This window comes from Micropterus dolomieu, linkage group LG11 (genome assembly GCF_021292245.1).
Source record: "Micropterus dolomieu isolate WLL.071019.BEF.003 ecotype Adirondacks linkage group LG11, ASM2129224v1, whole genome shotgun sequence".
In the NCBI taxonomy this organism is placed as follows: Eukaryota; Metazoa; Chordata; class Actinopteri; order Centrarchiformes; family Centrarchidae; genus Micropterus; species Micropterus dolomieu.
Genome location: NC_060160.1, coordinates 25,105,679 through 25,124,030, shown reverse-complemented (window position 1 = coordinate 25,124,030; position 18,352 = coordinate 25,105,679). Strand labels below are relative to the sequence as shown.

At 40.9% G+C, this 18,352-nt stretch overlaps 1 protein-coding gene across 5 annotated transcripts in view; it reads left to right on the top strand.

Annotated features, from left to right (window-relative positions):
- rbks (ribokinase) overlaps nt 1-18,352 on the top strand; it is a 37,911-nt gene that overhangs the window by 13,603 nt on the left and 5,956 nt on the right. For all 5 annotated transcript variants that reach the window (XM_046063131.1, XM_046063132.1, XM_046063130.1 and 2 more), the window contains 5 exons: nt 811-874; nt 1,221-1,283; nt 2,466-2,630; nt 8,303-8,394; nt 13,687-13,875. In XM_046063131.1, the coding sequence (XP_045919087.1) occupies nt 811-874; nt 1,221-1,283; nt 2,466-2,630; nt 8,303-8,394; nt 13,687-13,875 (573 nt within the window). The remainder of the gene's footprint in view (nt 1-810; nt 875-1,220; nt 1,284-2,465; nt 2,631-8,302; nt 8,395-13,686; nt 13,876-18,352) is intronic.

Here is an 18,352-nt window from a genome sequence, read left to right as displayed (position 1 = left end):
CACTTCAGTCATTTCACCGCATCAACTCTTCATCCCTCATTTTGTTTTGATCAATACAATACCGCATGCATACGCCCACCCACGCTTGCGCGCCTTCGAACAAGCCTATTCCCATACCATACAACCCTGAGTCTCCAATCAGTAAGCTCAGTGTGGCCTTATAACCTGAGCACTAAAGCACTGAAGCCCCACCTCTCTCAGAACAAAGAGACCCGATCGATAACAACCCAGTGCGGGAGGAGCTCTCCGGGCATGGGGAGAACCCAAAAATAGACACCCGGGCTTGTCAAAAACATCCAAGACGGAAGGCCGCTCTTCAAAGAGATCGGGGCCAAGCAGCCAATACCAGCCCAACCCACTATCACAGCCAGCTAGAAGTGCCCGCGTTTTGGCACGTTTTTTGGAAAGCGTGGGTTCGAAGTAGGCGCCTCGGGCCAAGGTGGGGACCCCTTCCACAACCCAAAGTAGCTACAGATGTGGACATCCCTGTGCGGATCAGGGGTAGAGGGGAAGGAGAGAGAAAGAAAACGAAAGCGAGGTGGGCATGAAGAGGCGTGAAGGCGGGGTTACCGTGTCTTGAAGGCTTGGCGCAGCTGGTCGTGTGTTTGCGCGTGTGTGCGTTTGTTGACTTTGTGTGTTCGTTTTTGCACATTTTCGGCGGCGGCACCATGCCAGTATGCTGGCAGGGCACACGAAAATCCAACCCAACTGAGGTTTGACTATACCACTTTTCAAAAGTTGCCGCTAACCAAGTCTGACCCCGCTTGACACTCTCTTTGTTGTTATCGTTTTGCCTTCAATCTTTTCTAGGTTGGTAAAGACTTCTTTGGAGACAATTACATCCAGAATTTCAAGAACAATGGTGTACACACAGGTAAGACAGAGGGGTTTTTGCATTACATGCCAAATTGGTTGCCATTGCAAGAGCTATGTTTTTTTAGTCTGTATTTTGTCAATTCTTTTTAGTTGCCAGTGCTTGTTAAACCAGATGTTTGTTGCTTCATAGCCAAAAACCAGAGACCTGAGCCAAATTGTACTTAAAGCAATTAGTAGTGATTACTATGGTTATATTTACTTTTTCATAGGTGTGTTTGATTGATTTGAAGTTGGTCTCCTTTCTTTGGCTATGCTGTCAAGAAAGAAAAGCAACAGCAGGAAAGACAAATAATGGATGCTTTTAAACTCTGTTTTGCACCTTTCATCTTTTCTCTCTGTCTCAGACTTTGTAGGGCAGACCTCTGACGCAGCCACAGGAGCCGCTTCCATCATTGTCAACGACGCAGGTAAATGCTTTTGCCGCTAGCCCACACCACCCTGCTGAGATCCTAAAAGCTCTTTGAGTTGTAGAAATGGTTTTGTGCGTGCACAACCAAGAGCGCATGTGTGCTGTCGACGCACTCTTTTCTCACTGCTACACACAGCCGCACACTGTACACCCATGCATTCAGTACCACCATTGACTCACCACTGCTCAAGTGACTGTAATCACTGGATATACACAAACACGGTCACATATAAATGCTTAAGTGCACCAAAGCATGCTGAGTATCCACAGCTTCCAATCTACTACAATCCAAGGCTCCCACGTCGTGGACGTGTGGATCCCCTCTTGGATTTGCATCCCTTTTCTACCATTTGATGCAGTCAGGAAAGTACACTGTCATGCATAATTTTGCTAGTTGACTGTTTAAATTCAGTGTTACACACAGAGGTCTAACTGAGAGTGGTTAATTGAGAGATTGCAATTACAAAATAAAGACCTATAAAACACTATGTGCATGCCATTTTGCATTAATGTGAAAAGGTAAATGAATTAAAATGTGTTTAGCTATTTCCTTAATTGATGAAAATAAATGTTCAAGGAGAAAAACAAACCAAATAGATACATATCTAAACAGTAGGGTTTATGTGTTGGGGTTTGTTTGAAGTAATTTGAATGTTACAATGTATGACCAATTGAGTATATGTTTAAAGGCATTTCAACAAGCAACAAGAAACAAGAAAGTCAGATGGCTTAGGTTATTGAAAAGTGTCATTAACTGCTTTTCAATTTGCACATTAAAAAAACAGAGTGGAAATGCCAGGAAAAAAAGTTAAAATAACGTTTTCTAGCTTACACGTGACTGAGGTGGAAAACTCGGTGTAAAGATAAAAGTTAACTGTAACAACGGGCAATGGAAACAGACTTACCGAATAAATCATGACATAAATTAAGCATATCACTTATATGTCACTCAGCTCCACTGAGGAGACAAAAATATGACATCTTTTTTCAGGCCAAATTGCCCTTCTATTGCCTTTCTAGTGTAAAAATAAAATGTACAGTAAGTCAGCACAGTTTCTCACATCACAAATGTGGATCACAATTTAGACCTATTTATGGCCTGGAGAGGTTCCATGGATTCTCAAAGTCATCATACAGCGGCTGTTGTATCCTCACACGTCTCTTTTGGTGTCCCGGGCAGGTGAGAATGCCATTGTGATCGTAGCCGGTGCCAACATGCTGCTGGGCGGTGAGGAGCTACAGAAAGCTCTTCCAGCCATCAGCCGTGCAAAAGTGCTGGTGTGCCAGTTAGAGATCAGCCCGCAGACATCCTTGCAGGCTCTACGCATGGCTCAGGAGAACAAAGGTCAGTGAGTGTCAGTGTGCGCAACTTCTTCAGAAGTCAGAGAGAAAATTATCTAAATGTTGAAAGTAAAGAAGAAAAGAAGTTTATTTATTTTTTACCAACTGTGGTTCCTTTGATTTTTAAGGCTCATTCAGTCCTTTGTTTGACCATACAGGTATTTATTCACATACATAGTACAACTACTAAGCTTAAGAGCTGCGAGCAAAAGGATTCAGAAGGAAGAAGTCTATTTTGGCAAAATTGGAATTCATGTTGAAATCGTCAAACCATCGGAAACTAGTCTTCTAGCTGAATCCAAACAGACCACAACCTACATTTACTGCGGAGAATAACATTTCAAATGTTACACTGTCAAAACAATACAGTGTGGCTATAGTATCCCACTTTAAATGCAGTCCCAGGCAGCATTCAAGCAAACTTATTCCAAATTAGTAGTAAAGTCCCACTCATAAGCAATAAAACACACTCTTGCTTCAGTACATTCAGAGGTTGCTGCTGCAGCCTTGGTCTGGTCATGGACTTTACTGAGTAAGTTCACTGACTTTATGACTCTTCTCTATTGGTGCTATTGTCACACTGTGTTTTACCATTTCACAGATAAACATATGCAATAAAACTCACTCTTCACAAGTAAAACAATTACACACATCATATTTCACCGGGAGACATGCTTCTTATTTCATGGTTCTATTCCACATGCTCTTTGTCAGTGGCCTAAAGGTATCGCTAAGCTTCAACCAAAGGGCTTGGTGGATTGTCAAACACCTTCTGAAACCGCCTCCTGCACACCTTTACAATCCGCTACTTTCTTGAAAGCGATAATTCCACAAGCATGGCAGCTTCACACAGCTATTGACCAGCTGTGTGAAGGTGACAAAGCAGCCAGGATTTAAGCATCTGTCTTTAGTTTTTTCATTCCTCACAAAACTGCTTTCATCACTTTGTCATGTCTTAACAATTGCATTTTTCAGGCTAGACCTACAGTTAACACTTTCCTTCACTCCTACACACACTTGAGAGAGGCTTCCCACTGACTCAGATCACATTAGCAAGTAAAGTGTGAGAAGTGGACAAATGTAATATTTTCACGATTGTTTGTTGTGTCCCTGCTGCTCACTTTCTACATCTACCGCCATGTCTGCACAGTCCTGCGTAAACAAAACCTATTTTAAACCACCACACTCCCTCTGTCCCTTCCTCTCTCCGCCTTTTTGGTGATAATCAGGTTATTGAGCTCATCGTCTTTAACTGCGTCCTATTATTAGCAGGCCTCAGCGTCATTCGAGATGTCTGGGGAGCCTGTTGCCCCTGTCATCAGGGCCTGTCGTCGGTAATCGCTCGCTGCAGGCTGCCAGAACGAAAGAGTCGCAGCCATAACCGTGTTGCAGATGGGATACCCAGATGGCCTTGCCGAGCGCCACCCTCTTTCCCCGAACCCCCCTCCTCACCGTGTCGACAGTACCACGGGATTAGGCTCGGCATGCGGCGCCAGGAGAGAGGCAAGGCGAGCGAAGACGCTTGGCAATGATGCCACCTCGACGCTGCCGCACCAGAGCATTGCGTAAATGGAGTTCTCTGGAGAGAATGGGTGTTAATGGGTTTGGTGGCGAGGATTTAATGACGCGGGGGAGAAGCGGCGCTCAAATTACGCAAATGTCACCATCGAGCCACACGTACTGTGGATGCCAGCTCTCAGAAAAACACTTGTCAAGAAGAGTTTATTCTCCTTGCATCTAATTATTTGAGAGGGAAACATATGCATATACATAATTTATTGCAATCTACCATTTAACATTGAGAAGTTAATGGAATTATATTAATTCTAAGAACTGAGGAAATGGTAGGAGTTTCACTCTTTCTTTCTTCTTCCGTCTTCACCCTGTCTTCCTCCCCCTCTTCCTTGTCTGAGCAAGACGCAGCTTTTATATTTCTCATCAGATGCAATTAGAGCCTCTCAAAGCCCTTTCACATACTCACTGATGACTCATTTCTTTTGTGTATGTGTGTGTGTGCATGCGTGTTGGCGTGTATGAGGGATCTCTGTTTTCCCTCTGCCCTTATTTTCCATCCACCTTTCCGTCAAAATCAACCACGGCAACAGTATTTTCGTACTTTCTGAACTGTTCTGGCTGCTCTTCCAGCACATGTGCGACCAGACTTTGAACCTCCCTGCAAAAAAAAAAAAAAAGGAGAAAAAAAAAAGCCCAGAGTCATGACACACACACGTACACACACTCTCTTGCCAGACGTGACTCAGTATGCACACATCCCAGCATTACCACATCTGCCCCAGCAGCTGTTAGTGTGTGTGCGTGTGTGTGTATTTGTGTGTGTTTGTGTGGTTTCACTAACACCTGGAGAGCAAAACAAAGCAACCTGAGACCGACATGCCGGTTAATGTGACGTCCGCTGTAGCAGCTTCCTTGCATCAGAGAGGCAGATTCCTTCTTGCATCAGTGTATTTGGGATTTCACACAAGCTGCTCTTGTGTGCATATTGATAAGCTTCTATCCTCAGCAGTCTTATTGCATGTATACTTCATGAGCCCTAGGCCTGTGCATTTGACATCAGCACTGAAGTAACACGCTTGACGCAAACACAGGGGTCAAAGATTACATTGTACTTCCTACCAGTTCTGTTTACGGCTACAAATAACATTAAATAATGAATTAATATTGACAGTAGTCTTTAGCCAATAGCCTTTTACATTAGTATGCATACTTTGTCGTATGTCGTTAGTACTTCACTAACTGACTGATGGGTGTCTGTTAATGCTACTGAAGTACTCCACATATGCTGTGACAATTACTCCAATTAGCAGCATAATCAAGCTTACATAATCAGCACGGCATTAACGTGCGTCCCGTCGTTGTGCCTAATTTGGATCACATGTTTGTTTGATATGCATTCTGAAGAACATTGGAAAAATGTGACCAGGAGCAAACAGCGGTGATTCCTCTTCTGAGTGGAAGAGAGGGGGTGCGTTGTAAAGGGGAGTGGCAGGGATGTGCATTTATTATAGCGTAGATCGGCGGGTTTTTGTACGGATGCATTCATCGAGGTTCACGAGTGTTTATTGTTAGGCTGCAGTGCGGTTTTGCAAAGGAGAACAAAATGGTCACATTTAAAAACCCAAACGGCAATTGAATTTTAATGCCTTTATTGCCATTGCACAAGTACAACGAAAATAGAAAGACATCCTTTTTACGGTACAAAGAGTATATATCTACCATTGAAAAATAGATATAAAGTTAAAAGTAAGATAACACATAGAAGTATGTACATAAATAGGCAGCAGAAAATAGCTAAAACGAACACACAAAGGTAGCTAAGTGTGTATAACAAAACAATGGAAAGGAAAATACAATGTAAAGTCATAACATATGTGGTTTGTAGTGCACATATACAGTATCTCACAAAAGTGAGTACACCCCTCACATTTTTGTAAATATTTCATTATATCTTTTCATGTGACAACACTGAAGAAATGACACTTTGCTACAATGTAAAGTAGTGAGCCTTTGTTGCCAGTGGTTTAGACATTAATGGCTGTGTGATGTGTTATTTTGAGGGGACAGCAAATTTACACTGTTATACAAGCTGTACACTAACTAATGCAAAGGGTGTACTCACTTTTGCGAGATACTGTATCATATTACACCATATACTTTGTATCACCCTATCCACTAATAGACATGTTCTCTTTTGCTCCACCTAAGAGTGTCTGAAGAACATTACTCTTTTGTAACCAATGGTTTCACCTTGAAGAGCACCCTGTATGGCTGAAAATAACCCCCTAAAATGCACTTTGCTGAAAACGACAGTGCCCGGCTGTTTAAGGAAATTACTGAGTGTCTTATCATTCACCATGGAACTGTAAATGATCAAACCTTTTATGATTCTGAGCACCTCTCACTTCTATACATTATTTACCTACTGATTATAAAGGTTTTATGTTTGTGGCCCATTTTTAAAGATCTCCCAATGGCTTTGGAACTGAGTGGCACAGACAAGAGTAGTGAAGTTGGAATGGTTGTTTGTGTTGGTCTTTCATGGCTTTTGTAGATGGTAAGAAAAAACTAGCATAGCGGCGGCCTTACTCTTTTAAGGATCCCTGGACTTGTGTGAAACAGTTTAAGCACTTAGACTTGTTTTGTGTTTGCAGAAGTAAATAGCAATTACTGTTTTCTAGTAGTATTTTACCACTAGATGCAGGCAACATAATAACATAAGTGCAATAATAAAAACTTTTTTTTTTATTAAAAAACACATAATATTAATGGCTCAAGCAGCTTATTCGGGTGTGAGTGTTGGTAGTCTCACTGGTAGTGAAACCTTTATGCTGACATGAAAAGGACCATTGTGTAGGAAAGTGAGCAGTACAGGAGCATGCGTGTCTCACTTTGTTGCTATTCATAAAGTTTCATCATCCTTTTAAGCGGTGAGTACAGCAAGAAATACGTGAATAAGAAGAATTTTATCAGAACAGATGAAAACAGGCTAAAATGGAGGCATCACATTTTAAAGATCTCGCACTTGTCTAGGAAACCGAAGTGATGGAATCTGAGACTGACAGAGAGAGAGGGAGAAGGAAGAGTCGAGAAGAGTCCCAGTGTCACTGTTTTTTTGTGACATGGCTGCAGCTCATGTGGGTATATTTACAATACAGTATGAGTGTGTGTATGTGCTGAAAAGATACGATATAACAGAGAGAAATGATTTCCACTTTTTCTCGCGGGCAGCCCAGCAACCACCTCAAAGCGCCAGGTGGCCAAAGCCCTGCACAAACCCACACAGCTGCTCTCTTATGTGCCCACGCAAACACACACACACACACACACACACACAGCAACTAGGCACACACTTTTGCACAACAGACTTCGATGTCACCAACGCTGAACATATATTTCCCTCACAAACACACACACATGCGCGCGCACACTCGCATGAGGCTTTATTTTGTACACAGAGATATCAGAATTAATCGCTTCGTCAAGCTGGGCTTATCCTCACACATACACAGAAATCATGGTATTAGATGCATTAATGCTCTCTGCTCATGAATATGCATAAGACAGTGATGTGCAGTACGTACAGAGGATTACTTCTGACAAACACTCTTGCTCTCTCCCTCTCTTGTGCTCCTCAACACACACAGAAAGGGTCACAACTCATCTCACCCACACACCGACACATATATATACAGGGTTACATACTTCATGTTGAATCTTTTCCACACGCACAATCCTGGAACTGCAGGGGTTACAGCGTACCACAAACAGCCACAGGATGTGCTATATCCATTTTTCCCCCTCTAGTGTTCTTTTCCAGCGAATGCTAATTTAATCGTTTAAAAGGTGTCTTTTTATAGAAGCTTTATCCACTTGAGCTTTGCCTGCAAGAGCAATCCCCAGTGGTAGCCCACTAGCCTTTGAAAGTTTAATTAAGGTAATGCCAGAATTTGACAGTGAAGCTAAGCAAATGGAAAAGAAACACAGAGGGACATTGTCAAAGTTGTATCCTTTTAAAGGCGAGCTGACCACTATATATATATACAATTATATATTTTTTAACCCTTGTTAATGATTTCATGTTATCCCGAGTGACCTGCAGATTATGAGATTTGACACTGTGGTCAATAAAATGGATCACTGCCTGGTTTCTTGTTACAGTAAAGACAATATTCAACCCAGCGCCTGCCATCCCTGACTTGGACAGAGGTTTCTACACAGCCTCTAATGTGTTTTGCTGTAATGAGTCTGAGGTAATGAATCACACACACACACACACACACACACACACACACACACACATAGCTCACAGTATTTATCACAGCAGCATTAATGCTTCCTCACACAATAGCTCTGCCTCTCTTACCCATGCATACACTGACATTAACAAGGGAGCAAAAAGGAAACTGAAACCAGAGCTGCACAGCAAAACTGGGTACTGAATTGACAAGCCTTATTTTCGCAAGCAGTTTACAATGATATCTGTATCGGTTTTAAAATCACAATTCTTAATAATCTTTGAAAAATAGTACTAAATAAAAGCAGGTGTTGCATTTCTAGCCAGCGACTGAAATGTTTGTCTTCCGAAATGACAGCTGTCGCTTGCAGATTTTATCAGCTGTAGCTAGCCTGCTAATTTAGCTAACGCTAGCTCCATGAATAACCTGAACATTCCGTCACCCTTTGACTTTTTATTATTTCCAGCTGACCCATTTTAAAAGAAGATCTCTGTAAAAGGGAGTCTTAAATATGCACTTGCTGGCTACATACATTATATCGTGTTAAGACCCTAGTAGAAAACAGAAAGAAACAACATTGCTCTTGCATTGCGATAAAGCTATTTAGTCCTTATAAGAAATAATACAAAGTCAGACTATTTTTATTCTGACATAACCCTGTTCGGCTGCTTAGCTTACTGGTTTGTTTGTTTTTTTAAACACTTCCACTTTTAACGTTACAAGAGAAATGTTCTTTAGGATCAGGACTAGCCGGTGAGTTTGGCAAATGTAATGCTATCTTATGTTAGCTTAAACTTTTATAACATCCAGGAGTAGCTTCCAGACCACACAGTGATGACGGTCATGAACGGGGCTTTTACGCAACCTGTTAACCCATAAACTGATGTAGTCAGTTAATTATGTCCCCCCGGGCATGGTGTTCCTGCTTTAGGTAGTAGGCTAGTTAGCCTAAAAACTTTTGTTGTTCTGTTCGTTCCATTTCTTACACTATTGCGTTTGTGTTTTTGGAAAGGATAGAAAAAAGGCTTGACTAGATTGTTCAAATCAATCAATTGTCCAATCAACACAACACTTTAGTACATTTGAGGGACTTGAAGCCCTGAGTCACATACATGTAGAAGTATTTCTTCTCTGTGGAAGGAAAAGATCAGAGGTTTGAGATGTTATGAGCGCCCACACATACACACACTTTTCACAGTGATTCAACTGTAACTCCTGGGTCATGACCCCCTGCTGGCACATCAATAACCCCACTGTAGCCTTTAACTATACATGTAAACCCTCTGGTATGAAGAGGGAACTAAGTATCACTCCACCCTTTTACCGTAAAAACTAATGTCATGGCACCTTGTGTCTTGACTGTCAGGTGATGACAGATGAGTGACGGGGGCGGGCAGGGATAGATGGGAATTGTAGTGAAAACAACAAGGCAGATGTGCACTTTGGCTGAGTCAGCCCCCCCCCCCGGGATAAAGTAGATGTGAGTTTGCCTGGAAGCCTCTATTTGATGTGGTGATGCAGAGCAGAGAGAAGCTGTAGCCAGGTGTGGGGACATGAAAGGGAGAGTTGACGAAAGCACAACATGTCTACTCTTTTCTTTTTTTAAGAGTGACAGGTCGTGGAGGTACAGTCTTATTATATACTATGCAGTATGCAGGAGTGGAAAGAACACCTAAATATCCCACTAAGGGTAGTCTTCTTTTTATTCTTTAAAATCTTAAATAAAATGTATTCAAAGTAAAAGGCACTGAATGAACAGATTAAATACAATGCAAAAAGGAAAAGAGGACAAGACATAACAAGGCACATTTTTGAATTTTACAGTATAAAGTAGCATTCATCATTCTATAATTAAAAATAAAGCCCTTAAACCTAGTACATTGTTGCTTACAGTAACTGTTGCTGTACCAGACTTTGAAATAGTACAAGAAAAAACACAAGGGGGAATTATTTTGATCTGAGAGTCAGATGGACATGTAGGCATAAAACTTGGTATACAAGAAGATGAATGGATTTCTCCCAGAGGTCAAAGGACACTTAATAAAGTTTAAAAACCTTTATTAACAGTGCAACATAATGATTAAAAACAAGACCAATGTAAATTTACCACTCTTCTTTTCTTACTTTCTTATGTTCATAGTTGTGATGGAGTACCGTCACTATGAATGTGCTTTTACTCAAACAATTCACGATGTAATGATGTGGGAAAAATGATCTGTAAATATATGCAAAGAAAACATAGCATTGTAAAAGGCTTTGGTCAAGACATACTCATTTACAGAAGCAAGAGTTAGACATCCTGTTAATAAGAACTGAAAACATTTTATTTCAAATCCAAACACTGTAAAGGAAATGTGAAAAACTCCCTTTAAGATATATAAATATACAAAATGACTATAATGACAGCACATTATTTCCACCCGTTGGCGTTATGCCTAAACATATACATTCTTGCAAATACACCCACGATGTCAACAGCTTTATACTGCATATGCTTTAAAAAATAGGTGCTCACTTGTGTGATAAACACACACACACACACAGACAGCAAGAGAGACATAATTCAGTGTTCTCATATTCTTGTACACAGAGGGAGGTAGATTGATTCTCTGCCCTGGTGTGAAGCTGATGACTAACAAAACTGCTCTTTTTCTCTCTTGGCACCTGACAACACCGGGGTGGCTGCGGGCTCTAAAAGCACTGATATACTCTGTGGTTTATTTTTGAACTGTCCAAGGTCATTGTTCACTTTGACAAATCACAAAAGCAAGGGGGATCGGATCCTCAGACCCCTATTCAACGCTAGTGTGAGCTGGTCTTGACCCTCCCATGTGGGGTTATAGTTGGCACACGTTCTGTACAGGTGTGTGTGTGTGTGTGTGTATATGTGTGTGGTCGTGTTCTCACTGTACCATGCTCAGGCTGGGGAGGGGGGGGCTTAAGCATGACAAAGTGCAGGCACTCTTTGATCCTCAGCCCACATACTATACTGAAGTGCTTTATAGTGAGGGAAATTATCTTTGATGTCCACCTGAGGACCTCACGTGCCAAAGTGGATCCACATTTCTATCATCCATCATAGAAGCACGATAGAGGCATAAAGAAAAAAGACATTTGTTGATTTAAAAAAAAATGCTTGTATGTTTTCCATGTTGCTAGTATTTTTAGAGCAGGGTGATTTTAATAATAATAATAATAATAATAATAATATTTTAGTTCACACTAATCAAATCAGTTTGATTTCTGTTTGTCACGTTATGGGATTTTTAAGAAGATAAAAGATGCACAAAATAACTAACACAAGTATAATACACATAATAGAGTGATAAGAGATTTTATGTGACAGACTAAAAAGAGAAGTCAAGTAAGGACGAAGTGTAAATTCAATGTCCATGCAAGTCTGCAATAAACCACTGGGGGAAAAATTACCGGGAGTAAAAATAGATGTTCTGTTATATATATATCTGTGTAGGGCTATGTCTGCCGGTTTGCAGTATATCGCTATTTCTTTGGCTCACGTTTCACAACAGAGTTTCAATTTGCAAAACTCTGAAGAGAAAATGATACACTCCCGTTTTTCCTTTCAAAATCTCACATGGCACACACAATAAAACAATATATAAAATTGTCATTACCAGATAATTATGTCTAACAGTAACTTATTCTGCAGTGGTCACTTCCTCAACATTATACAAGCTGTCTAAATATAAACTGTGGAATCTAGAGGGTGACTTTATACTTCTCTAAATCCTATATTTGTCAATGCACTTGTATCAGTTTACTTTTTTTGTTCCATGTCGACCACAAGGTTTAGTTCTATTCAAAACCTTAAACATTTCAATCACTTATTATTTTTTATTGTAACCATCTAAAATACAGTAACCTATAAAAATAGTGTAACATTAAAAATCATTTAACATTAAACCACAATTTACTCTGACAAGACACTCAACACATTTTAACACTTTGACAGTATTTAAAAATAAAGGAATTCCATTTGTGTTTCATTTTTTCCACCATTTGAAATGCACGGCAGTGGTGGTGAAGTAACAAGCCATTATGTTGCAATGCTGCTAACCAGGAAAAATTAAGAGAAATGCTTGCGGACACATGTTGCACTCAGTAATAAGCTCTGAAACTTGTGCTAATATGAGATGCTGAAGAGAATAATTTATCATGTTCGTGTAGCATATTGAAACTTGAAGCTTATAAAAACTGAGCCAAAGCAATTGTTAAATGCCTTACTAAAAATATTTAACAATGATGATGGGTTTGGTAGATGGCAGACCAAGCAGGGCTGAGCAAATAATGTCAAAACAATAAAAAGTGGCACGAATAGTAAAAATATTTCAAAAGATAAGATTATTTTACATTTTTATATATTGATATAAAATATCTTTTTAAAATTTGTGTACACAGTGTGCAGTAGTATTTGATCGTACAAGGAGTGGTGTCACATAAACTGTATGTCACATACGTTTCTCTCAGAACTTCCTCAGAAAAGCCTCAGGTATTCTTGCACATGAACGTGCAAACACCACACAATAATAATGTGGCACAGCTTTATGAAGGGTGCCATTTACTCTGGAGAGAACTGTTGTGGCTCTGAGTTTCCTTGAGGTTTTTCAAACATCAGCTGTGGAGTCCTGCTTTGTCACTGGTTAGTCATTTTGGAGCCAGATGAACCAGCGTATTCAGAGAATCCGTTTTTTGAAAATATTTGGTCCTCAGTCTGCTGGCAGACTGCCACAAACTGAATGTGTTTTATGAGTCTGTCTCACCACGGTCAGCGTGTAATTAAAAGCTGACCTCCCAGAACTGTTAATACAAAACTGTAAACTATAGCAAGTAAGCAAAAGACTTGTAATAGACTACTAATTAGGGATTCTTGGACATATTAAATGGTTGTGATGTACTGTGTGTTCATTAGAGGGACAAAACGAGCTTTTAGGTCATTTTTTCAAGGCAAAAACTGAAGGCATTGCTTTGATATCTTGTGTGTTACAAACAGTCCTTGGTACTGGGTTTTTGCCTTGGGAAATTTATCCTCCCAGCATCCCACAATCGTGCTGGTTTTGCCCTGTCTTTAATTTTAATTCCTAACCTCTGATTAACTTGCCTCCCTGACCTAGAAAAGAAATGGTTTAGAAGAAAATGTCTAAGAAATAGTGTCCCATTATCATCTTATGCTAAATGAGTTGAATGTTTAAAGAAAGAGTTGATGAAGAGTCTGTTTTGTACAGTACAATGTGATTATACAGTACTGTACGCCTGCAGCGCGTCATACTTCTGTTCCTCTCCACACAGGCTGAGCTGCTGACTGGTTCCTCAGTAGCTAATGTGGAGCAAGCACACCGGGCTGGTCAGGAGCTGCTGAAGCGAGGCTGTGGGTCAGTCATCATCACTTTGGGACCCCAAGGCTGTGTGGTGCTCAAGGCACAAGAGTCTACCTCAAAACATGTTCCAACTACTGCCGTCGCAGCAGTGGACACTACGGTAAGCATGACACTTATATATTAAAAAGCTCATCACAATCTCCCAGAGCCCAAGGCTATGTCTTTATCTTTAGATTGTTTCTTCCCAACACCACAAAGCCCAAACATTTACCATGAAATTAGCAAATTGTCACAACTGAGAAGCAGAGAATGTTTAGCATGATAGCAGATAATTGGAAGGGTTGACATGAAATTTGGTGCACACACATGTTCACCACAGGAAGAATGGTAATCACTTTGGTGATCATTTAACTTTTCATACGCCCATCATTATGTCAGTTTTTTAATTTGTCCAATGCTTTGTGATAGAACTGAAATGTTGTGTCGATTAGTCAATTCACAGCAAATTTGTAGGCAACTATTTTTAATAATCTATTAATAGTTTAAGCAAAAATACTATACAGTACCTTGTTTTAGCTTCTCAATTTTTTAGGATTTGCTGTCTTCATTCTTATGTGACATCATTAGTTAGTCTATGTTTCATCTATCTATCTATCTATATGTATATAAAATACCAGGATATACATCTCTATATATGAAAAACCTGAAAAACAGGGAGGAGAACCTTGCTGAGCAGTGGTGGACAGTAATTAAATACATTTACTCAAGTACTGTACTTAACTACAAATTTGAGGTACTTTACTTTACTTGACTATTTTCTTTTCTTGCCACTTTACTACTTGTACTCCACTACATCTCAGAGGGAAATATTGTTCTTTTGACGTCACTGAGGTTAGACAACGCAGCCATTGTGAAGGTGTCACTTTGGGCTCTCAGTAACAGTTAAAACATTGTTAAACAATTTTTACAGTGTGGTATTAGTACTTTCACTTAAGATAAAGATCTGAATACTTTGTCCACCCCCACTGACACACACACATACAATGTAACTTAGTAACTTGAATTATTGTTGAAAGGGCAACCTGTTTATAAAGAATGCAATTGTTTAATTAATAGGAAAGTTTCCCTGCGGTATTTTTAAACTCATTTTGTCATGTCTGCAACCCCTGACAAACACAACCATATTAATTGTACTTTTGATTTGACTCAAGTAGAAATTTTAATTGAACGCTTCTTCTTTTAGTGGAGTAAAGTTTAACAAGGGTATCTGTACTTTTACTCAAGTACAGGATTTGTGTACTTTGTCCACCACTGTCATTTATGCTGTATGTCCTTTTGTTATGTCTGGCCATGTTTGTTTGTCTGTCTATCTGCTGTACTCAGGTCTCTCTTGCAAAAGATTAAATAAACATGGGGTAAATAAATGAGAGAATCCCGCCAGTAGAGTTCCACAGACTTGGCAAGCAGCACTGAATCTGTTCTGGAGGCTCCTGGTGGTCTGACTCATTTCTAAGACACTTCATGTTGGCTTTTCCGCTCATTTGTAACCTGTATATCCTTCAAGAGATAATACATTACTAACAATAACTATTTTTATATTTATATATATATATATATATATATTATATATATATATTATATTATATGGCACTTACTCTATTAGTTAAAGGTTAAAAAAAAAAAAAGTTCTTTACAGCAATAACAGCTTATTTTTCACAGAAAATTCTCAGATTTCACAACAAAGCATTGTCACACATAACCTTTGATCTGCCTATTCATCATAGATCTGTTGCTCAAGTAGAGCAACAGATCTGTCTGTCAAGTGGAAGAGTGTAAGATCATCGGGGATGTGGTGACCACTGGCTGTTTCCCCTCCTTGATTCTAATCTTTTTAAGAGACCAGCGTCGCTTGACTCATTTCACACCGGCCTCTGTGGCTTGTTTTCGTCACAGGGGCCTCGGCTAGATGTTTGAGCTTCCTGTCTCTTGGGGTTTTGTGGGGCCTGTGTTCTACAGGCCAAATACGTCATCGCACAGAGGTGTTAATCACCTCTTTGTGCTTACTGGGTTTGATTAAAGCCTTTTAATTGTTTGTGTAATGGATTCTTTTACTGAATAGTTCCCCCAGGGACTTTTATTGAATATAATTTTCCAAATGCTGTTTATCCTGCAGCATAGTAAAAACTGAAGTACAACAATTACAAGAATGCAGTCTGAGTTTTACATGAACCAAACATCAGACATTGTGAAAGGGAGGAAAAAGTAAAGAAGCTTGGTAAAAGGTGTGTGTGTTTGTGTGTGTGTGTGTGTGTGGCAGAGAGACAGAGACAGGGGTGTGTGCTTTCAGACACCTCAAAGGAACTGCAGCTGAACTAAACAGCAGCATCTACTTCCTGTCCCAGGTCACTTTGGTATTTCCAGGACAAAGGGCTCCCTTTCTTGAATGGCATGTGACCTCCTCTGTGCCGCCACAGTCCGAAGCAGACACAAATATCTTCAATCTTCCTGCTTCCCAGTAAGACCCAGGAGAACTTACCCACCACCCCTTATCCTCCCCCGTCCTCTCCCGTGACTCACCTCTTGGGCCTGCATCAGTCAGCAGAAAGCTGTGGTCGGGCCTGCTCCACCCCCCCCCCCCCCCCCCCCCCCCCCCCCCACCCACACACACACACACACACACACACACTCTCTCTCACCCCACCCCTTCTGTTCTTTGATGGGCCCATAAATTCTGGAGTGTTTAACTCTTTTGGACATCATAATCCCTCTTCCAGTAAGGCCCTTTCTTTTCTTTTTTTTTTTTTTTTTTACTGGAGAGGGGGGGGGGAAACAACAGGTTGTTATCAAGATCATTATTCACTTCTCCAAGCCTGTTCTGGAAACCCGGGCCTCTTTAGTTATGTTTCCTTCTTCTGTTATTACGGCTTTGATTGTGTGTTTTCTGAAATGTTTTGAAAAGAGTGGCCTAAAGCTGCACCAGGAATTTTCTTGCTGTGACTCTCCAGCTTTACTAGAATCGGGGACTGTGAATTGACGGCCGTAGTCGAGGCTACACAGTGAGTCATTTGCGGTTTCTTTTTTTAGCTAGGCTACTGTTCAGCTGGGCATGACCCGCCGCTAATCAGAACAAACCCAAATCCACTATTTATCTTTATTTGGAGTCATTTCGTCATTTTGTTTTGGCTTGTCCCAGACGGGATATTTCTCTGTGATTGATGTAGCTTCGATAGGTTAATGATGTGCCAGTATGTCTGCTAAATCATTAAGCTTTCTCCTGAGTGTAACTATTTCATCATCTGCTCTCCTGCAACTGTCTGAATAACACATTTTACATGGCGCAATCAATTATGGCTGAGTCAGGGTCGCGAATCTGGATGAATAACAAAGCAAATCCACTCATCCACTGTGGGTTTCCCCCATCCCTCCCCCTTTATCCAGTTGTCTCCCTTTTGTCTTAAATTGAGTACAGGCTTCCTTCACTGAGATCAGAGCCTTGGCTGTTTTGTGTGGACAGTTAAATTAGGCTATAGCACACACACAAACACACACACAGTGCCTTTTAGCCCCAGCAGGACTTGGGTGGCCTTGGTTTCCACTGCTCCGGGAGGTCCACTGTGTTGGGCGAAAGGTAGACAGAGCTGTCTAAACCAGACATTACAGCTGGTGGGTCTGGACAGTCAAATTATTCCCAGTCTTCTCCTATGACTGGAGACATGTAAGGACCAATTGCATGATTCCTTCCTGGAAGCCTAAGGTAAGGGAATACCTCCTGAGCACTGCATTCCTCAAGCCTGCACACTGTGGGTCAGCGTGATACAATGAAAAAACTGCCACATCACCATGCTTTAATGGATCGCACATGATGCTACAGCAGCTGCTGTTCCGCAACCCAGGTGTTAGGCCAGTCCTCTGCCGGCACAGTCATGGTGATCAGTGTTGTACACACAAGGGTGAAAGAGGACTGAGACAAAGCACTGTGGATGGATCAAAGATGTGAGAGCTCCGATTGGTCCAATTAAAAAGGTTTTTGATTACTGAATCTTCCTCCCTCATTAATGCAGACTAGTCGTCCACGGCTGTTTGCGAGTCTTACCGGAAGATTCCAGACATGGAAGCCACTGTGAGTCATGGCTGCCCCCCGGTCGGTCTTTGCTCTCCCCGGGGTGCCTTTCATTGACAAAGGCTGTAGGCTTCAGGAGTTAACGGCACATAGCTCCATCTGTCATACCAGGATGGGAGTCAAGATCACAGGAGGCCTCTGGGTGAGAAATACAGTCACAGGTTCTGGAGGCTCGAAAGCGCAGCAGACTCTGTAACATGAAATATATGCAGCGTGGAGCCCTTTCTGAGATCTGAGAGATCTTCTGAGATTTTCTTTAGGTCCTGTTTTTGTTGGGGGTTTTTTGTTTGTTTTTTTGGTCTGTCTTTGGTGTTTAGCACTCACTGCTGTGGTGTTTCTGCATTGCACTTTCCAAAGATCACTTGTCAATCAAAGCGTGTGGGCGCTACTGTTGTCTTTGTCCTTGGATTTTCTGATGATGGACTTCTGAGTTTCTGTATGCACTCCTTTGTTTGTCTGTACAGCCACAGTGGTTACTGCTGCTTGTGTTAACTATTGAGTTTTTCTTCTATTTATT